Below are 21792 nucleotides of genomic sequence, written 5' to 3'. Positions count from 1 at the left end.
TCCAGGCATAATCCCAGTGCCATTGTGGGGCCAACACAGGATGGACAGAAGGATGACCAGAGGCTGGTGGGGGAAAGCTGGCCCGTAGAGCTCTTTCCATCGATTTAATGCACACTCAGATGAAGCCTGGTGCTGTCGGCTGCATGGACGGACTCCTGGATAACTGAGCAAGGGTCAGCATTTGGACGCCCACATTTCCAAGACAAACACAAGTGCTAGTGGCCATCAGGGCCCATGACCAGAACATGAGCATCCTTGCTGACTGAGGTGGATACAGAACTGGAAACACCCGGACAACAGCCTAGGGTGGACCTGGCCCAGAACCAAGCGACACTTCGGTGGGCTTTGTAGGGGAGTGGTCAGGAATCGAGGACAGAGGCCCAGAGAGAAGGAAGGGCCCTCACCCCTGTTCCTTCTCCCTATGGTTGCAGTCTACATGGGAAAGGTGAGTGGGGCCTGGGGAGGAAGGTGGGCCACCTGGCTGAGCCCACCACCATCTGTGCAAGGCCCTCACAGCTGGCTCAGGTTCACACACGCGCGTGTGCACATCTGTCCAGGATCCCACACAGCCTCCACGTGGCAGAGCGGTGCTGCTCTGTTGTGTCTCCTGCTGACAGATCTTCCACAAGTCTGCCCCTGCCTGGGCCTTGTTTCCCTCGTTTGTGGACTGGTTCCAGGGGTGCCAGTGGAGTTGCCGGGTGAGGGCTGGCCCCTCCTGGCCCTGGTCAAGGTTTCTGACCATGGGCTTCCTCCTCTGATCCACTCTGGGGAGGGGTTTGTCATTAACTTCTTCCTGTTCAAATCAGTTGAGTCTGTTTCCAAAAACATATTTCGAAGGATTATTTTGCAAAGGAAATGTTTTTGAAATACTCTTGTGTCCTGTTCCAACCCAGGGAAGTGGGGGCTGCAGTTGGAGTGGGGACAGGCCTGCGGGTGGCCCCTCGAGGCCGGGTGAGCTAGGCTGCCGGTTTCTGGCTGTTTTGAAGTGGTATCTGGGTTGGATAAGAGTAGGTTTTGGGGGTGAAAATGTGGAAGAGTGAGGAGGTGAGGAAGAAGGCAGAGCCCCCATTTCCCCGTGCCCCTCCTTTGCTAAGTCAGGAATCCCTTCTCTGCCAACCCCCAGTAGCATTTCAGCTCCTCCTCAAATCACTTCTTCCTGCCTGTCTGTGACCTCTAACCCTCGGGCTCTGCCTGTTCCCCCAGAGTGCACATGAGCCCTGTGTCGGCCCACAGTGACCCTCGAGCTAGCTGTGGGGCAGGGATCCCCCAGCAATGTTGGTGTTCCCGTGGGCTGGCTTTTCCATTCATCCACATCCAGTTATCCCAACACCCCAAGCTCCCTGAATCACCACACACCAGAACCCCCTTCCTCAGAGCAGCCCCCGAGGGGTCCCCTAGCCTGGACACACATGAGCAACTGTGCTGAGTGGACTCTGGTTCTTGACTTTTGGGAAGCAGATTGCTAGGTCTCTCTTCAGAGGCACCTGGAGGGGGAATTGAACCACCAACCTTTCTGTTCCAAGGGGGTACATAATCGATTTGGTCCCCAGGGCCCTTGAGAAGGACAACTGTCCACCAGTGAGTGGGTTTCCTTTGCTTTTATGTTCTGTCTTGCTAACACAAGGCAAAACTGATTATCATTGTAAGACGGTCAGGACCTGGGTGAACAGGGAGCGAGTGTGTGTTAACGGCTGCTGGTGGTTTTCAGAAGTAAACAGAGTTCTTCAAAGAGATGAGGGTGAGGGCTGCAGCACCAGCCAATGTGGAGTCCAGGCTTGTCCACAGGACCTGGACCCTGTCCCCAGGCCCCCAGGTCAGCCAGGGTGCCCTCTGCCTGCCTGGACCCACCTGCAGGGCCGTGCTTCCCATTGCTATGCCAGCCTGTTGGGTGGCCTCGGGGAGCTCTACCCTCTCTGGACTTCACCTCCCTCTGCACTGTGTCCTGTCCGTCAGGTGCCTCCAGCTCGTAGCACACGGGGCACATGCATCAAGTGCACTGAGCAGGTGGACAGTGGGTAGGTGGATGGTGGGCAGGTGGATGGTGGACAGTCGGGAGGTGGACAGTAGGTCCTGGGTAGGTCGTTACTCTCAAAGACTTCGGGCCCTGCTTCCCAGAACCTAGGCTGCTCCTGGTGGGGCCCCAGGTTTGTCTTCTGCTCTCAGGCCTTACCTTCCTAGATGTCAGTTCTCCAAAGCCCCCCAAGGCCCTCAAAACCCCCAAGCAGTTTCCAGAGCCCCATGACCCGCCACAGCCCCCCAAGACCCTCCACAGCACCTATGACTCTCCACAACCCCCCATGACCCTTTGCAGCCCGTCATGACCCTACACAGCCCCCCAAGACCCTACACAGCCTCCTATGCCTACGGCCCCACAAGCCCCATGGCCCCCTGCAGCCCGCCATGGTTTCCAATCTGTCCACTTCCCTCACGGCTCCCCCTGTGACAGTGCACTGAGGAAACTCCATGGCTTGGCCCAGGATGACCACAATGGGCTATGCTGCTCAGAGAGCCCTGACTGACCGCTTTCCAGAGACGTTTCTCAAACCCCTGGGGACCCAGGACCAGGAGTGCTCTCTGTGGGAGCTGGCCAGTGTGGCCACATGTGTGAGCGGGCCGGCCAGGCCACCACCTCTGTGGCTGCCACTTGGTTGCTGTGGCTTCTCGGCTGAGTGGCCAGCCTCTGTGAACCTCAGGTTCCTTTCTCAGAAAAGAGATGAGCTCTTGGCCCTCTCAATGTCCAGCTTGGCCAGTGGGGACCAGGTCTCCGGGCACCATTAGGGCCTCACTCTGGCACTAACTGTCCACTGTCTCAATGGACCTCTAGCCAGGGCTGCCACCTTCCCCTCGCTGGGGGGGTGCCTGGGCTTGGGGGGTGAAGGCTGCAGCTTGTTGTCTCTGTCTCTGACGTTATCGCTCTCTCTGCCTCCCTTTCAGGTCTCATTTCTGCCTGTGTCTCCGCCTGTGTCTCTGCCTGTGTCTCTCCGCCTGTGTCTCTGCCTGTGTCTCTCCGCCTGTGTCTCCGCCTGAGTCTCCGCCTGTGTCTCTCTGCCTGTCTCCACTGTCTCGCCCTGAAGCTTCTGTCTCATCGCTCGCTCTTCCTTTCTCCTGCTGCCTGTCCAGCTCTCTCTTGGTCTCTCACGGTCGCTCTTCAAGTCTTTTCCTCCTCCTCTGAGTCTCGTCCTCTTTCCCTCCCTCTCTCTGCACCTTTCCCTGGTTCTGTCTTCTTTTGTCCTGTGACCCAGGCCCCTGTCCACTCATTTCTTGGTTTCTCTAACCCCTGCCTGCTCACCCCCAGTCCCCCAAGTCTACTCCTGTCCCTGGGGCTACTGGCTCTGGCCCTGCCCCCACAGATGTCCTGGACAGGGTGAGAGGTTATTCTGGGTCTTTCTTAACACTCTTGGCAGGCACTCCAAGGCAAGTGGTGGCCAAAGTGGAGGACACTATGTGACTGCTGGCTTGCAGGGGTGTGGTGTGGGGACAGGGATCTTTTCCATCCAGGCTGGGGCTGAAAACTCTCTCTGGGTCCAGCAAAAGCAGCCTCTCCATGAGGGTTGGGGTTGAGAGGACCACAGCCCCAGGAGGGAGGTGGGAGCCCACCAGCTCATGTCCCTGGCTTCCCTGAAATATCCCCCTGTCTGAACACACATCTTTGGCAAGACCTTTAACCCCCAGACTCAGGGGCCATGCCCAGCCCTCCCCTGCCTGCAATGCCTGCACCCTCATCCCACTGTCCGCTGCCCACTTGGATGCTTCAGCACCTAGACTGCTCTCACCCACAGTCCTCCCCAGCTGGGCTTCCCCTTGAGAACCGCCCCCCTCATCACTGTCCTTCTGAGCCACCCCTGCCCCCAGCAGAAATAGCCTATGAGGAACCAACTGAGGTGAAATATTGGTTTCTCTATGGAACAAAGACAGCAAAGAAAATCAATATATGGGGAAAACATCAGCCCAGGAACCAGAGACCCTGGGATCTCAGCCTCCACGATACTAGGCCAGAACCAATGACTCCCAGCTACCACTGCTGACCGCTTCAAGAGGGGTCCAGCAACAGGCCCTGGACAGAGTGGGGGGAAATGTAGGATAAAATCAATCACCTAACCTTCCAGGCTTGCAGCATGATGGAGACTGGGGGGCCCTGAGGCCATGGTCCTCGATTGCTCTGTGAGCTTGGAACTGACCGGCCCTCATGGTTCCACTCAAACAACAGACAGGCTGAGAAGGTGACCAGCTCAGTCCTTAGCACGATTAAGAGAGGGAAAAACAGAGACACAAGTAGAAACAGAGAGATGCAGAGACAGAATGCATGCTTCGGTGGGAAGGATTTTCTAGTGGCCAAAACACCTCATCAACTGTTTAAGGACATCTTAGGTGCAGTGGACAAGTGGTCCCAGCTCTGAACTCTCTATCCTGGTGGCACATTGGATTAAGTTTTGGACTGCTAACCGAAAGGTTGTTGGTTCGAGCCCACCAGCCCCTCTCGGGAGAAAAACAGTGGTCTGCTTCACAGCCTTGCAGTCCTGGGCCAGGCCCATCCTGTCCTCCAGAATCCACTGGCCAGCATCAGGTGGGCCGCTTTACAGCACGATGCTCTCTCCCAACGTCCGGTCTTTGGTGCCGATGTCTGAAGTGAGCGAGTGGGAGCCCAGGCGTCCTGGCCTCGGAGGCCCACGGCCTCTGTCTGCCAAGTCTGATGTGCGTGTTCTGTAGACGCCTCATGTGTGGACATGACCAAAGGCATTTTAGGTGATTTTTCTGGCTACTGAGTAGTGGAAATCTGTGTGTCACTGCACAGAACATTCTAACAGATCAGTTCAGACAGCCCGGGGCCGACGGCTGTGTGCAGGTCACAGCTAAGGAATTGGATGGCGTTTAGGATTGCTCCACCTTATTTATTATTATTATTATTTTAAAATATATATTGGTTTCTTTTTTTTAATTTCCATTCATTCATTGTTGCACATTCCCCCCTGCCCACCCCTCTCCCCCAGTTCACTCTTCTCTTTGAAAAGTAAAATAAAAATTCTTTCATTGTTATGCAATCCCTCCCCCCAGGTCCACTCCACCGTGCAGCCTTCCTTGTGGACTCCGGTCAGGATGGGTTTGTTTTTTTAAAATTATTTTTCTTAGATTTACAGAGACATTGTGCAGAACATATAAGCCACTGCTGTCAAGTTGGTGTGGATTCCCAAGTGTCCCAGAGGGTCGTTTCCAAGACTTCCGACAGTTTTTACCGAAGCAGACTGCCCCCTCTTCCTCCTGCAGACCAGCGGGCAGGCTTGAACTGCAGCCTGCGGCCAGCAGCTGCGGGCTTGTGCCCAGTGCCACCAGGGCTCCTTGCGGGACCACACTGCTTCCGCGGTTACTGACGTCTGTGTTGGTGGGACACGTGTATTCCAGTTAGTGAACCTCTTACTGTAATGGTCCCGAGAAGGTCTACACTTGGTGCCGCGGTTCTGCCTGCTGGGGCCGCAGGTGTGCAGAGCTGAACCCTCCTTCCTGGGGTTTCCAGGCAGCTACTTGGAGGAAAGTTGCCAGGGCTTTCTTTCTCCTGAGGCACCTGTGGGTGGTTTCGAACTCAGTCTCTAAGCGAGCATGGTGCGTGCCGCCCACGGACACCTGTCCACCAGGACAGCCTGCTTTATTTTCTGGGTGGTGTTGCCTGCCGAGTAGCTGGCCTCTAGCTCCAAGGCATCAGTCACGTGCACGTCAGTCACTGCGGTCCAGTGTGCACAGCCACGCGGCTCCTGGTCTAGGAACACATGCCCTCGGGGGGCGGAACCCACAGCTGGATTGCCCTGTGCCCGCCCCTGTGCCTCAGGGAAGGGCCATGGCCCTGGGCCAGAAATGGGCACACTGAGAGCTCCACAGAGACAGGAGCCCTGCTGGCACAGTGGTTTAAACATTTGACAGCTAGCTGAAAGGTCCGTGGTTCAAACCCACGAGCAGCTCCAGAGGAGAACGATGTAGCAGGCAGCCTGCATCCACGCAGCCTCCACGCAGCCCTGGGAGCCCTGAGGGCCGTTCTGCTCTGTCCCACAGGGTCAGTGTGGCTCTGGTGGAGACTGGGGACTTGCCAGGCCCGGTCTGTCTGTGTCCACGTTGACCCCTCGCTGGCTCCGGAGCTGGGGCGGGCCAGGTCTCTGGTTTCATCTGATTGCATCCCCAGTCCTTCCGCCGTCCGGCCCAGCCTGTTTATAACTCTGGCGTGCCCCGCCGGACAGCCGGAGACGGGTACTCGTGTGCAGAAATCTTTATGGTCCCTGTCCAGGCCAGATGTCAGGGGGCTGTCCTCCCGCGTTGCCCTGCCCTGTCCAGATGGCCCCTAATAGGCTGGGCTGGGCCTGCCCACAGCTCTGGCAGCCAGCAGCTTTCCTTATTGGTTTGGGGTGCTTGGACCCCCACAAGGATGGGTTCCATCTTGGGTTCATTCACTGATGGTATTGGGTCAGGGTTCAAGGTTTGCACAGCCTCCTCCTGGCCCCACACTTCCTGAGTTCTGGATCCCGTCCCAGCCTCTGTTGCTCCCATTCAGGTTGATGAAGCATAATTAACCAGGGCTTGGCGGCACCCCTTTTTACCAGCTTCTCCTATCTGCTCCCCAAGGACTGCTCACAGTAAGACCCACTGGAGGTAGCCACATGGCTCCACAGTGACCTCAGTTTCTTGATCTATGAAATACGCACGAGCACCCTCAGAAACGGGGGCTGGCGTGTCGGAGTTAGTGAGACTGGCTCGGGACAGGGAGGGGTTCAGAGCTGCTGTACGCAGGATTGCAGGATCGCTATGCATCGCAGGCAACCCAACCACACATAACAACAACATACTATGACGGGTTTGGAAGCAGGATCCACTTCTTAAACAACAGGCCTCCGGAAACTCTATGAATTTTGCTAAATGTCGGTAGTTTTAGAGGGGCTTCGGGCCTTTTGTTCATGGTCTCATTATGAGTTGTGCTCGACTTGAAGGAAATCAATAACAACCACCCTCATCTAGCTGAGAAGAGAGCCGACAAGGATTTGCTGTGAAAAGTAGGAATGTTGTCAACAGATAACAAGCCCAGGAGCAGACCCCTGGTGCTCAGGGAGTGGGGGTCCAGCGTCCCGGCCCCAGCCCCATGGAGGGGGCTCCCGGGCAGCACTGGGCCAGGGAGAGAGTTCAGATGGCAGGAAGGGTTGGGAAAGGTGGATGGATAGAAATGGGAGGTGGGGGGGAGGGCTGAGGAAGAGCGCTGCAGGGAGAACAGGCGCGAAATACAATGTGGGAAATTGTTGAACAGAAAGCGAATTTGCTCTGTAAACATTCACTCAAACCACAATATAAAGTTGGTTTGTTTTTTAAAAAGAACGAACCCCATTTCATCAGCAAGTGCCTTCACGCCTGAGCCAGTCACGTCTCCCCTGAGGCCTCTGTCACTGATTTGGATAAAGAGACAAAAAAATCCAAGACAAACGAACACTCTGAACACTCCGCTGGAGGCCGGGGCCTCCGAGGCAGCTCTGGCTCACGCCGCCCGGGACTTTGGAGGCTGCGCCTTCACGCGAGCAGACGGCCTCGTTCTCCTCCTCTAGTCGCCTGGTGGGTTTCAGTCACTGAGTTCTGGCGAGCAGACCAGCTGTAACACTCTGCGCCACCAGGGATCCCTACACAATGAGATGGTGGGATGAGGTGGTGAGCCCAGAGCTGCTCCCAGGGAGGGTGGTAGACAGTGGGGGCACTGGCCCGCTGGGCTCTCCTCCACAGCCTCCCCCCACGTCCTGTCTGGGGGAGCCTCCCCTGTTGCCCCAGCTGTAGGGTGGCTGGAGACAGGGCATGGGGCTCCTAGCCTCTGTGCTTCCACACCCCGCACCTCCCAGCACCTGCATCACTGGGGTCCCACCACCCCTTTATTCCTTCAGGCCACAGGCCACTGTTTTGTGCGCCCAGCCTCAGCGAGTGCCCAGTCACCGTTCATAACCCCATCTGGCTGCTCCAGCAGGGAAACTGAGGCCCAGAGAACACCTAAGCCTGTATGAGCAGGTGGACTTGCCCAGGCGGTGGCAGGGGAAGGGCGTGGAGTGATAGAGGATCATGGGAGAAGTTTACAGAGATGGAGGAAGCTGGGGAACTCCATCAGGAGGGTGGCCAGACTTGGGGGTCACACAAAGAGAACTCACCCAGAGGGGCCAGACTGTCCTCAAACGCCCTCAGGCAGCCTGCCCTCCACCGCTGCCCTGGGAGTGGGGACATCCCTGGAGGTGGCAGCCTGGCGTGGCCCCAGCTCCCCTTTGTCAGCCCCCAAAGTGGCCCGGGTGAGTGGGCTTTCTGGATGAGGGTGATAAGGAGGCCGAGGAGTGGACAGTCACAGGCCATGCCAGCAGTGGGACAATGCTGGCCACTTGGGGTTAATGAGGGAGGGAGGGGCAGACTGGTGGGATGGAGGGGCAGGAAGACGCTGGCACTGGAGGCAGCTGGGAGAGTGATGTTCTGGATGTGGGCTGGGGAGGTCCTGAGACCTGAGGAAGGCTCTGGGGCTGGGTCACAGCCCTGTCCAGCCGAGACCCCTGCAATCAGGGTTGACTCCAGGACTACCAGGTGTTCTGTGCTGGGGTCACGAGGGGACTACACAGCTGGAAGATACCCTGCTCTAGGGCCCTGGGTTGGGAGTTAGAGTCTGACTCTGCCCCAGTCACTGGGCAGCCTAGTGCTCCCTTCAGGGACACAGGGAGCCCTGATGCGCTCTCAGGCTAGTCCTCGTCCCAGCGGCCCCCGGGGGCCTCAGGGTTCCATGAGCTGTGGAGATCCAGGCTGTGGCCTGTGGGCCAGGCTGCCCTTGATGGGCCTGTCAGTAGCCGCTCCTTAGGCCACGCGCCCTGGTCAGGGGCTCCTGTCTAGCTGGGGTCTGAGCAGCTGGCTCCCTCTGCCCCAGACCCTTCCGTTAAGTGCTGATGGAGCAGGGAGGAGGGTGAGGACGAGGGACACTGCCCAGACTCCTGTGACCTGTGGTGGCCTCAGACACCTTGACTGCTGGGAGACACTCTCGAGGGCCAGAGGTCAGGATCACTGGGTCCAGCCTACAGCTGGCAAGACTGAGGCCCAGAGAGACCACAGTTCAAGGTCACGAGCCTGAGGGAGCTTGTCCTGACCTCCAATTTGTGTTCCCTGCCTGACCTTGAACTCCCTGATCCATGCACCACACTCTCCTGCACACTCTGCTTACACACCTCATGGCACATCTGTGCACACTCACAGAGCACACACTCATGCTCAGTTCACACTCATGCACACTCACCCACACAGTTGCCACACTACACACTTACACATGCCACAGTCATGCACACTTTCTTTGTGTGCTCACACACTGCTCACAGCACCTGCTTGCACACTAGCTCACACTTGTGCCATCTTCCAGAACACCCCCTCGTTCTCTGCATGCTCACCTGCACACTCTGCTGTTGGGGTGCTCCTTCCATCTCCCCACCTGTTCCTCTCCTGCCAGACCCCCTGGAGTCTGCAGCTGCACCAAGAGCAGAGGACATTGGCCTTTTTCAACCACTCACCGGCTCCCCCAACAAGCTCCTGCCTGGATGCCCCTCCCCCTTGCCTAGCCCGAGAGGAGTGAGGCTAGACTAGAGGGGTGTTGGGGGTGGAAAGGCCTTGCCTCCACCTCCTGCCCCAGCCTGGAATGTGCTGACCACAGTAGCCCAGTCTAATCCTGACACTGCCCCGTGGGGCCAGCAGAGTGGCTGGAGCAGGGACAGACAAGGGGGTGACAGAGGTCAGGCTGGTGGCACTGGTTGGTCAGAATGGACCTCTCCAAGGCCAGAGAGGGGCTGGTGGGTAGGCTTCCCCTCTCCCACCTCACATAGGAGCTGATCTGGGCGCCCACTGTCCTGTTGATGCCCATCCTGCAGGTGTGGGACAGGCTCTGAATGACCCTAGGTGGTGGAGTAAGGGGAGGGGGGAAGGGGGCTGCCTGATCGCCCGTGTTGAATGGAGGTCCAGCTGGCAGGGACAGTGCAGGCACTGGAGAGCTGAATGGAGTAGGGGCGGGTAGTGACCTGATCACCCCACCCTGCCTGGGGGTGGGGCTCCTGTCCCCACCTCTGCCTTATATGGGTGGCTCAGTCCACCTTCCCTCTCAGGAGCGAGATGGCACTGCAGGTGCGGGACACTCACCAGGGCTGGACCACACACCTGGACCTGGGTGGTAGGGAGCAGGGCAAAGTGGCAACCCAATCACCTGAGCCCCTCTGGGGCCTGGCTCTGCCTTCTTGGCCAACCTCAGCCTGGGAGGTGTGAGGGGGCCCACACCCTGTCCTGAAGGGACAGGGCTCTGGCGAAGACCACCCCAGGACTGGGGGCCTTCGATGGAGAGGTACACTCGGGCCTCCCCTTCTCTCTTGCAGTTTGAAGCTTTCTCCTTGGGGGGCCTGGCCCCTGGCTGGAGCCTGCTGGTCCAGGGACAGTCTGACTCTACAGAGGACAAGTAAGGGATGTGGCCCTGGGCTCCATCTGGGCCTCGAGGGGGACTGGGCAGGGCTGCAGGGCGGCCAGTGTACACTCCCTCACTCTCCGGCACCCTCCAGGTTTGAGATCAACTTCTTGTCAGAGTCGGGGGACATTGCCCTGCATGTGAAGCCTCGCTTCTCCACATCCACCCTAGTGGCCAATGCCTTCCAGGGGGGCAGCTGGGGCCCTGAGGAGGTGTCCAACGTCTTCCCGCTGGTTCTGGGGGAGCCCTTTGAGGTGATGGCTTGGGGCATTTTAGGGTGAGGTGGACAGGGTCTTGGGGCAGGAGAGGCAGGGAGGACAGGGAAGGCTGTGGGGTTTCCCCAGGAAGATGGACAAGGTTGCTTGGGGAGGGTGAAAGGAGGCGCATGTGGAAAGAGGCCTGGGAGCTCTGGTGGTGGTCAGTCTGCTAACTGAAAGATCAGGTTTGAATCCACCAGCTGCTCCTGACAAGGCAGCACCCTCCTTTAGGGGCCACGGGCCCAGGACCCAAACTGAACATTTCCATGAACTGAAGTGAACTCGGGTGTTTTTGGTAGAAATAATATTGAGGAGTCCTGGTGATGTAACGGCTTAAGTATCTGTCTATTAACAGAAAATTTGGTGGTTGAACCACAGGAGAAAGGAGGTAACTGGGGGGCCCCAGGCAGTTCTTCTCTGTCCTGCAGGGTGTCCAGGAGCCAGGACCCACTCAATGGGTTAAGGAGACAGCAGAGCGCCCACTGATGTTTTGTGGGAGGATGTCTCCAGGGGTCCCCCTTTTTCCAGCATCAGGAAGCACTGGTGGGGGAAGGGGCCTTACGGGGTACTCTTTCCTGCCTGGGAACCCCTCCGTCAGCCTCCTCACTGGGGCAGTGGGGGGTGCCCTGCCCTCTATACAGAGTGGAGAATCCCAGCTCGAGCTGAGAGCCCACATGGGGGGGTCCTGTTCAGGCACTGTGTGGTGAGGACTCTGAGACTGGGGTCCTCAGACACAGCCCTCACCCCCAGCTGGAGGTCCACTCGGACTCTGCCCACTTCCACGTCCACGCCCAGCAGCTGCAGGTCCTGAGGTTCGAGCACCGCCACCGGCCGCTGGCTGGGGTCACACGCGTGCAGGTGCTGAGTGATGGTCGTCTGGCACAGGTGGAGCTGGCCAAGCGGGGCCCAAGCTGGGGGTGAGACTCCTGAACCCTGCCCACTGCCCTGTCCACTGCCCTGCCCTCTGCTCTGTCTGCTGCCTTGTCCACTGCCCTGCCCACTACCCTGTCCACTGCCCTGCCCTCTGCCCTGCCCACTGCCCTGTCTGCTGCCCTGCCCTCTGTCCTGTCCTCTGCTCTGTCCACTGCCCTGCTCTCTGCCCTGTCCGCTGCCCTGCCCACTGCCCTGCCCTCTGCTCTGTCCGCTGCCCTACCCTCTGCTCTGTCCACTGCCCTGCCTGCTGCCCTGCCCTCTGCTCTGTCCACTGTCCTGCCCTCTGCCCTGTCCACTTCCCTGTCCACTGCCCTGCCTGCTGCCCTGCCCACTGCCCTGTCCACTGCCCTGTCCTCTGCCCTGCCCACTGCCCTGCCTGCTGCCCTGTCCACTGCCCTGCTCTCTGCCCTGTCCACTGCCCTGTCCACTGCCCTGCCCTCTACCCTGCTCTCTGTCCTGTCCACTGCCCTACTCTCTGCCCTGTCCACCACCCTGACCACTGCCCTGTCCGCTGCCCTGCCAGCTGGTGAGTGGTCTTGTCCTAAGCCGGAGCACTCACCAGTCCTGGGGGCAGGGCACATAGCTCTAGGCTGACCCCTCCTCTCTGCTGCCCCCACATTCCTGTCCAGGAGCTGCCCCTGCTGTGTCCACTCCCACCCAGCTTGTGTGGGGCTCAGGCTTGTCCTGGGTGTTTGCATGGACAGCAGAACCCTCGCCAGTCCTGTGGGCTGGCCCCATCTCTCCTCCCCACTGCCCCCACATTCCAAGTGTGGTGCACACCTACAGTCCGCTCACCTCCTCTCCAGTCTGCAGTGGGCAGGGCTCAGGCGTGTCCTGGGTGTTTACAGGGACGGTGGTGACTGAGTGGAGATGGAGATGGGAGGGAGCTGAGCCTCGTCGTCCAGGATCCTGGGGCCCAATGGCCCGGGGGTGGGGGTGGGGGTAGTCTGTGGCCCTTATTCTGTGTTAGCCATCAATAAAATCTGAGCAGGAAACCGGCTGCTGTGAGTGGGCGGGGGCTGGAGTGAGGGCCCTGAGACTTACCACCTGCAGATAGTCTGAACCCCCTGTTGTCAGGACACTGGGGTCTAGGAGGGACAGGGATGGGTACAGGGCAGGACAGAAGTGGGCAATGACCCCCCTCTGACTCCCTACCCTCAGCAGGACAGACTCTGCTACCCTCAGTGGAAAGGGTCCAGGGCACTGGTACTGTCTCCTCCAGGGTTCAGAGACCCTGGAGGCCTAACTCTAGGGGATCCTGCCCCTCACAGCCTGGGACAGTCACTCTGGGGCCCCTGAGCCTCCTCCCTGCTCTTCCTGTTGGGCGGAAGTGTCTTCCTGTTTGCCTTAGTCCACCTGGAGGGAGACGTGCCTCTGTCCCTGTTGTCCTGGGGAGGGGGGTCCACCTGGAGGGAGACATGCATCTGTCCCTGTTGTCCTGGGGAGGGGGGGTCCACCTAGAGGGAGACATGCATCTGTCCCTCCCTTGGGGGGGGGGTCCACCCAGAGGGAGACATGCTTCTGTCCCTGCCATCCTGGGTGTTCTGGGTGCCCTGGGCGGGGAGTGGGGTGAGGGGAGGTGGAGATGGGGAGGACCTCAGTGACGTATGGGTGTGAATGTGGCTGGGAAATTCCCCAGCCTGGCTTCAGGTCCCCAGAGCTGCCCCTCACTGCCAGTGGGGCCTTTGACACAATCCTTCCTGTTTTTAGAGTCAGGGTTCCCATTTGTAAAATGGGTGACATGTGTGAACCACACGGAGTTCCCTGAGACAGAGTGGCATGGTGGCTGTGACGGGTTTGGGAGACAGTACTGAGGGCCCCAGAGGGGGAGATAACCCAGGTCCAGGGACACACGTGAGTTTCCTATTAGCTTTAATACTTCAGGGTTGATTTGAAGATAAGTTAACAGTGCACAGCCCCAGTCGCCACCTGTGGCGACTGTAATCGTCTGTCACGTCTAACTCCTCTACTATCTGACCACCTGTCGGCTGTTCGTGATGGAGGTGGGCTGCTGGGTCACTTTTGATCCTGAGCGACCTGACCCACATGACGGGAGGAACCACAGAGAGGCTCTCTAACCTTTACAGAAATGAACAGCCAGGCTTGAACCGCCAACCTTTCTGTCATAGCCAAACATTTAACCACTGCACCACTAGGGTTCTTAACAACTATTTACCTTTCTCTACATCTATCCTCTATCAATCTATCATTTATCAATAATTATCTTTCTATCGCTATTTCTCTCGATATATATACCTACCTGTTCACATATCTCTACCCAAACTTGGGGGTTACTCAGGTGTCTTGAGGAGCTCTGATGACAGAGTCTGCAGCCTGTCACACTGTTTACGAAAAGGTCACATGCCACTGGCAGTTCAAGTTCACTGGTGGCTGCCGTGGACACAGTGGGCAGCCTCCTGTCATTACGATTCACAGCTGTAGGAATGAGGTGTAGGGTCGCAGTGGGTCAGATCTTATGGTGGTGGATTTGGGGTGTTTGAAGTTTCTATATATGTATCTCTTGTGTATGTGTACCACTGTGTTACTGTTACATGTTGTGTTATTGTATCTCTCAATGTGTATACACATGTCTGTCTACACATATCTATGATATTATCTATCACTATATTTATTTATGCTTGCACCAGTTTGCCACGCAGTCACTCTATCTGTATCTCTGTGTATTTCTACATCTCCTGGTGGATAGATTGTTCTCAATCTTAACCAGGTGATGTCATCACCAATGGAGGGAGAGGTTCCATAGGTATTTACCTTTACACAAATCACTCACAGGACCCCCACCCCAGGTCAGTGGCAGAACCCACAGAACTGAGAGCTGGGGGCTCAGTCCCAGCTCAGCCCTGTTCTCCTGTAGGACCTCAAACAGGTGCTAACACAGAGAACCGTGACCTCCTCATCAGTGTTGCATGCTCAGTGGGCCACCCTGGCAGAGGGCTGAGAGCAACGACTGGCCTCAGCCATGACGCTTCCCGCTGGGGGTCCAAGTGGGGCCAACTCTGCCCAAATGCCTTGACCTTGGGGACTTGCAGGTAGAGAAATGGAGACTGGGTTGTGGCAGGAGGTGGCCCAGGACCGTCATGCCAGCAGAGGCTGAATTCAGAGGCCAGTGGCCAGCAGCCCCCTGTCTCCTGCCTGGCCCCAGGAGGGGCCCAGGCGGATGGAGGGGAGACCCAGCGCCCTGCCCCCAGGTGAGACAATGGCGCCTGGATCCCCAGTGCAGCCTTCCTTCCTGACTCCCCCCGCCCCTGGCCACGTCCTGGCTCTGGAGCTTCCCACCCCTCTTGTGGGAGGTCTGGCCTTTTGTGTAACTGGGAGGGGCTGAGGGCTGGCCAGGGGCGGGCTGAGAGGACATGGACTTGGGCCAGGTCTCAGCTTGGGACTGACTAGGGCAGTGGGGGTGGAGGCTAGCCCACATGGTGGGATTCTGGGCCAGGCCTATGGACCCATTTGACCTGGGCTGACTGCTTACTCAATTTCCCTGAAGGTGAAAGGATCCGTCCTGATGAACAGAAGCTCCCCAAGGGCACACATATGTGCAACATGCACATCCTTGATATGTACATAGATGCACAGCACACACACATAAAGCACACACCATGTGTACACACACATGCACATCACATATGTACAACACACACCATGCACACCTGTGATATATACAAAGATGCACAGTGCACACACATTCAGCACACACCATGTGTACACATACATGCACACACATGAACATCACACATGTACAACACACATAATGCACACATACCCTTATATGTACATACATGAACTTCACACACTGCACACATGTGCACACACTCCTTATAGGTACATAGATGCACATAATACACAGAGCACACACAATTTTCACACATCATACATGTATATACATACATGTACATAACACACCCCAACATGCCACGTGCACATATATGTACACACGCAGATCACATACATGTACAACACACATGCACAGCACACACAATGCGTGCACACTCCTTATATGCATATACATCACACACATACAGCACACATCATGTGCACACACCTTATGTGTACATGCATGCACCTTGCATATATGTGCAGCACACACCATGTGTGCACACTCTATACATGCATGCACATTGCACATATGTATAGTACATGCATATATGCACCCCCTTAAATGTACACACATGCACATCACACACACACAGCACACACCATGTATGCACCCCTTTATATGTATCTACAGGCACATCACACACCTCATGTGCACATACTCCTTATAAGCAGACATTCACATACACACGTACAATACAAAGTATGTGTACACGCAAGCCCCCAAATCAAATGAGTACACATTCTCACACAGGCCCCGGCCACCCACGTCCACACACACATTCACATTTTCCAAATACACTCACACAAACACACACACAAAACGTGCACACAGACATGCAAGTCACACATGTACCAGCCACACGTACACACGTTCACACACCACGGGCATATATACAGGCACACATCCCCACACATGTACAGACACAACACACACTTCTCTACACAGAAGCACACATTCCCATACGTGCACACACCACACACATCACAGCGAGAGCCTGTCGGAAACAGGAGGGTGGCGCAGGAGGGGCCGGATTCCCGTGAATGACAACTCACGGGTCGCTGTGCGTCGTGTTGACTCTGTGGCATCGACAGCAACACCAGCCCGTGGAGGAAAGACCTCCCGAAGGCAAAGCCGAGGCCCTGGCTGGCTTTGTGCCCTGGGGGTTCCCTTACAGGCGTCTGGAGTGGGAGGGGCAGTCCAAGGCCTGCCTGTACATTCAGCACCATTTTCCATCATTTCGCCTCACTTTTCACTTTAAAATGATGACCTTCACTAATGAATTGGTCCTGTACAGATCATGCGGAAACCTTGTTCCCCAAGGTCAGGTCGGGGTTGGCCACTCTAGGTCCTGGCGGTGCCCAGGGTCATGCCCAGCCCCCTGCCAACTGGTAGAGGGGGTCAAGCAGGAATGGGAAGTAAGCACAACCAGGGGCCAGATAGGCAGTGTCCAGGCTATGAGAGGCCCGGCCTGCCTTGGCCAACAGCCTGGGACAACCAGAGCCCCGAGGGTGAATGGGACAGCCCCTCATGGCATGCTAGGCCTGTGCCCTACAGGAGGGCAGCTGAGGAGCTGGGTAGGGAGGAGGGGGAGGGCCCTGCCATTGACAGGTACAGCAGCCTGGTCACACTGGATGCCAGGAGCCCGGGAGCAGCCTCTCCCCCTTGTCACCCCAAACTTCCTCCAAGAGCCCCTTCCTTGGGGTTGGCACTGCCCTCCCTGACACGACCATTCCGGGTCTAAGCTAGCATGGGACCTGCTCCAGCTGAGGACAAAGCCGTCACCAGGGCTGCAGGCCCGCTGACCCAGGAAGGCAGAGCTGGGCTGCCGCGGGCGGGCCCTTGCCATGGTTACCGGCCGCCCACTCTCAGAGGCGGGCATTGTGTGGAGGATGGAGGCCGGTGGCAGGAGCCCCGCTGGCAGGCTACCTTGGCCTGGACGCAGCCTTCAGGGATGCAGTTCCCACGCTCCAGACTCAGAGCCCTCGGGGTGGGGGGGAAACTGAGGTCTGAAAAAGTGTGTGAGGAGGCCTGGCCATCTGGAGGTGCCGTGTGACATGGACTCAGTGTGCCCACTGCCCTCAATGGTACACAACAACAATGCACGCCCCAGAGTGGGTCAGTGTTCAGATGTGATGCTGCCCATCCCGCCCTCTTCCTCTGTCCTCCCATGGAGGAGCAGCCCATCTTTCTCCCAAGCCAGCTGTCAGGCACATGCACTTGCGCGCGCGCGCGCGCACACACGCACGCACACACACACACACCCCACCCCCAGCCCGGGGGGGGGGAGGATGCTCTGAAAGCTTTGCTGGAGAGGAAGGCTCCAGGTCGCGTTCCTAGGTTGAGGCTGCCCTCTGGTGTCGCCTCTGTGAAACGCAGGACCAATCTAGAGGTGCAGAGAGCAAGGATTCTCTCCAGAGGGCACTGTGCCCCCTATGCCCTTTTTGTGTGTCCAGCAGGGTCCCGAGACAGAGACAGAGGGAGCCAGTGGACCGCTCACCGCTCCCAGAAACTGCTGGGCAGGCTCTGAACCAGAGAGGACTGAGAAGATCCTGTCTAGGACAGAGGTGCTGGCTGCAGATGGGACTGTGGAACTCGGAGCAGTTGACGGCTGTTTCCCCACCTGTGAGATGTGAACAGTCAGGAGTCTACTCCTCAGAGCTGTGCCATCTGGTCGATGGGATCGTCACAGAGAGCCTGAGCTGGGACAGCCCAGAGGACAGTGCTGTGCTGATGGGCCTGGCACCTCGGACTTCTCGCCTTGTCAGCAGTCGATTGGTTACCTCGGGTACCAGAAGCCTTCTCACAATTGTCACAAGCATGAGCCCACCATGGCCACCACCCGACCGTCCATCCCATTGAGGGGCTTCCTTGTTCTTCCTGACCCACCAGAGACTTGTTGCTGTTGGATGTCGTCACGTCTCCACAACTCAGTGACCTGTGAACATTGGAGTTGCCCGACCTGCACCAGCCTCACAATCTCCCGTGGGGGGGGCACTGACAGCCACTGGGACAGTCTGTTGTGTTGAGGGTCTCCCTCTCTTTATCTAACCCTCTATTTTTCCCAGCGTGAGGTCTTTCCCCAGCGACTGGTTCTCCTGACAACACGCGGAAAGGATGTGAGATGAAAGCTCACCAGCCATGCCTCCCAGGAGCGCCCTGTGTATCTCCTCCAACACAATTGTTTATCCTTTTGGCAGTCCATGCGGATTCACGGCACTCCGCCAACATCATACCTCAAAGGTATCAAACATCAAAAGGCCAAAAAGCTGGAGACTTCATCATTGTTATGTGCCATCAAGTCACCTGCAATTCACAGCGACCCTATGTACAACAGCCCTGAACACTGCTCTATCCTGTGCCAATCGCACTGTCTCTGACACATGTGTCCCATTTCCTCAGTCACTGAGTCAATTCATCTCAAGGGTCTTCTTCTCCTGTGCTGTCTCTCCACCCTCCCAAGCATGACATCCGTTTCCAAGGACCAGTCCCTCCTTGCAACATGTCCAGAGGTATGTCAGCCTAAGCTTCTGAATCCTTGACTCCAAGGAGCAGCCTGGCTTTACTCTCTCCAGGATGAACTTATTTGTCCTCCTGGGAAGTCCATGGTATATTCAATACTCTTCTCCAGCACCACAGCTTAAAGGTATCAATTCTCCTTCTGTCATCCCTAGTCATTGTCCAGCTCTCTGATGCATAAATAGCAAAGACCGTGGCCTGTATCAGATGCACCTTAGTCTCAAGACTGACATTGTTGCTCTTCAGTACACAGGAGAGGTCTCTGACAGCAGACTTTCCAAAGCAATTCATCTTTTGATTCCCTGGCCACCGGTGCTAAGAGTGTTGATTGTGGGGCCAAGCAAACTAAAGCTGTGAAAAATCTCAATCTCTTACTGTCTATCATGATGCTGCCAGTTGGCCCAGTGGTGAGAATCTTTGTTTTCTTGATCTTGAGCTTCAATCTATGTTGAAGGTTACAGTCCTTGACCTTCTGCAGGAAGCGCTTCAGGTCCTCCTCAGCTTCAGCAAGCCAAGTTGTATCATCTACATAATGCAGGTTATTGATGAGTCTTCCTCCAATCCTGATGCCACTCTCTTTCTCATAGAGCCCAGCTTTCTGGATGATCTATTCTGCACACTGACTGAAAAGGTATGGAGACAGAATACATCCCTGGTGTACATCCTTCTTGATTTTGAACCATGCAGTGTTTCCTTCCTCTGTTCTGACAACTGCCTATTTAACTTAATTTGCTCCAAAGTAAACACCCAGAGTAACAGCAGTCAGGAAACCAAGACGTGCTTGGGAGCTGCTGTGAGGGGCCTGCCACGGTTCTGAGGAGCAGGCTCTTCCCTTAGAGACTAACCTACGGGATTTCATGAGTTCCTTGGTTTTCAGTGCTGCATAGTATTCCACAAAATGGGTGAACCTTGGAGGACATAATGCCGAGTGAAATGTCAGTCACAAAAGGACAAATACTGCGCAATGCCACTGTTATGAAACAGGACTGACACTGGGGTTGGGGGGAAACTGAGAGGCTAAATAATGAACACGGAATTGAAGCAGATGAGGGAGAGAACTGCTTAAAAGGAATATAGATTAGGTATTGTTTGCATGACAACAGTTCAGAATAAGAAATCCATAGTGAAGTGGACAGTGGGGATTGAACAACAACGAAAGAACTGGGGGTGGGCTGAGGAGGGAGGAAAATGTACAACAACGAATGAACGGAAATCCAAGTTCTCTATAAACTTTCATTAAAATCTCAATTAAAAAAAAGACTAAGCTACGCCTGCCCCATTGCGTGATGTTTTCCACGCACCAGGAGGCCTGAAGAATGAATGCCTTTAAGTTGTGGTATTGGAGGCGAGTGCTGCTGTTCCGTGGACGCCCAAAGCACGAACGTCTGTCTTAGAAGTGAGACCGGTGTGCTCCTGACAGGCAGGGATGCTCTCGCTCTGGCCATGTTAGCAGGAGGCGCCAGTCTGGAAGAAAGACATCATACTCAAGAGGGGGAAAAAAGACTTGGGGTGCAGGCAGGGGTGTGTGCCTGTGTGGGCTGGGAGAGCAAGGGTCCCCAGAAAGATGTTAGTAAGATCTCAGCAGTCACATTGTGGGTGCCTGGACCCCATGTGGCCGCTTGGAGGAGCTCTGCGGGCGAGTGACCATGCCTGCTGATGGATTCCAAGGAGCTGACGTGAAAGGCTGGGCGGGAGCTGGGCAGCACCACGCAGCCGCTTCCAGTTCCCCTTGGTCTGTCCCCCCGCCCATGCCATGGACACATCTCTGCGCTGATGTCTGTTGTCACCTCCTGGAGGGCTGCCTTGATTGCAGGCTCCCAGGTCCACTGTGTGAGAACCAACACCTGTGAGACTGTCAGAACCCATCGCAGCCACGTCGTCTTTCCTCCCTGCGACTCTGTTTGCCTCTTCTGGAAAATGGACCTATAATCTGTCCTATGCCCTCTGCTCTAGGCTTCCAGGCAGTCAAAGCAAGGAGAAAAGCTGGATGCTGCCAACTCTTGGCAGAAAAGGAAGGGGAATTGGGAGCAGAGCCCGTGGCCAGCCCTTCAGCAGCCCCCCAGGGTGGGCACGCCCTGTGCGGTGAAGAGGCTTCTTGGCAAAGGGTAGGATGAGGTTACCACTCTGCCCCTTCCGGGCGGGACAAGTTTTCCCAACGTGGCTGGGTTCTCTTCTCTCCTCCCCAGCTTCCAGCCTCCCTGCCCAGCTGGCAGCACCCCTTGAGTCATCCACACGCCTCCGCCCACCCTGGCCATGTGGCTGCCTGTCCTTTTAGGCCGAGAGACTGAGTCCCAGCTGGCACGGCTTTGCCTGCTGCCCTCCCAGCCTGCACAGCTCACAACCAGCCCTTCTGAAGGCAGAACTGGACTCCACAGACCGAGGCCTCTGGGGCCGACTCTGACCAGGGCACCAGACCACAAGACTCAGAGCACGTGATGTCATCACCTAGATCCTGACTCCTGGGGCCCCCATGTGTCACAGTGGATCTGCACCCTGAGATTTCCAAGGCTAGCTTTCCAGGAGCTGCCAGGCCTTCCTGCTGGGGTCTCTCTGGTGAGGGTCTCATTTGTCCATGGTTGACACATCCACCGGAGCCGGTGGGTATGTGAAAAACGGGTCAGACCGAGCACATCTGGATTCTTTAGTAATAATGAGCCCATGTTGGGTAATTTAGCTCTCTGGGCTTAGTTTCCACATCTGGAAAATGGAACCAAATGCCGTATGATTCCTCTCTTTGACTTAACAAGGAACCCATTACTATCAAGTCAAGTGTAGCCCATAGCAAGCCTGCAGGACAGGCTCCCCGTGGGGTCCCTCAGCTCGTGACCCTTTGTCCGAGTCAGGAGTCTTATCTCTTACCTGCAGAGTAGCTGGTGGTCACCACTACTCACTGTGAGGCCCACAGCCCAGCATTTCAACCCTTATGCCACCAGGGCTCTGCCATCAAGTCTCAGAGTTCCCCAGACGTTTGGTGGTCTGCTCCCAGTCACTTCCTTTTG

At 56.6% G+C, this 21792-nt stretch overlaps 2 protein-coding genes across 2 annotated transcripts; both read left to right on the top strand.

The window, feature by feature from the left end:
• Window positions 1–2487: 2487 nt before the first annotated feature.
• On the top strand, window positions 2488–11649 carry LOC102854700. Its single transcript, XM_006889738.1, has 9 exons — window positions 2488–2604; window positions 3296–3364; window positions 6167–6275; window positions 8188–8288; window positions 9476–9594; window positions 10122–10186; window positions 10303–10465; window positions 10566–10725; window positions 11479–11649. The coding sequence occupies exons 1-9, from the start codon at window positions 2488–2490 to the stop codon at window positions 11647–11649; spliced, it is 1074 nt and encodes a 357-aa protein (XP_006889800.1).
• Window positions 11650–11811: 162 nt separating this feature from the next.
• LOC102854295 (hepatitis A virus cellular receptor 1-like) lies at window positions 11812–21194 on the top strand (the record flags this gene model as incomplete). The annotated part of the gene is made up of 3 exons (XM_006889737.1): window positions 11812–12187; window positions 20747–20898; window positions 21069–21194. Coding segments are annotated over 3 exons (654 nt in total), but the record flags the coding sequence as incomplete, so codon positions are not given.
• Between the last annotated feature and the right edge of the window lie 598 nt (window positions 21195–21792).

Source organism: Elephantulus edwardii, unplaced genomic scaffold, assembly GCF_000299155.1.
Source record: "Elephantulus edwardii isolate Elephantulus edwardi_28Jun2011 unplaced genomic scaffold, EleEdw1.0 scaffold00080, whole genome shotgun sequence".
Classification (NCBI taxonomy): domain Eukaryota; kingdom Metazoa; phylum Chordata; class Mammalia; order Macroscelidea; family Macroscelididae; genus Elephantulus; species Elephantulus edwardii.
Note: the sequence above shows the minus strand (reverse complement) of the source record. Positions and strands in the feature narration are given on the sequence as shown.

Coding starts and splice junctions, on each gene's coding strand:
- LOC102854700 (XM_006889738.1), top strand. CDS start 2,488: ATGGGCTATGCTGCTCAGAGAGCCCTGACTGACCGCTTTCCAGAGACG. Junction 2,605..3,295: donor TGGCCAGTGTGGCCACATGT/GTGAGCGGGCCG, acceptor GCTCACCCCCAG/TCCCCCAAGTCTACTCCTGT. Junction 10,466..10,565: donor TCTGACTCTACAGAGGACAA/GTAAGGGATGTG, acceptor GGCACCCTCCAG/GTTTGAGATCAACTTCTTGT.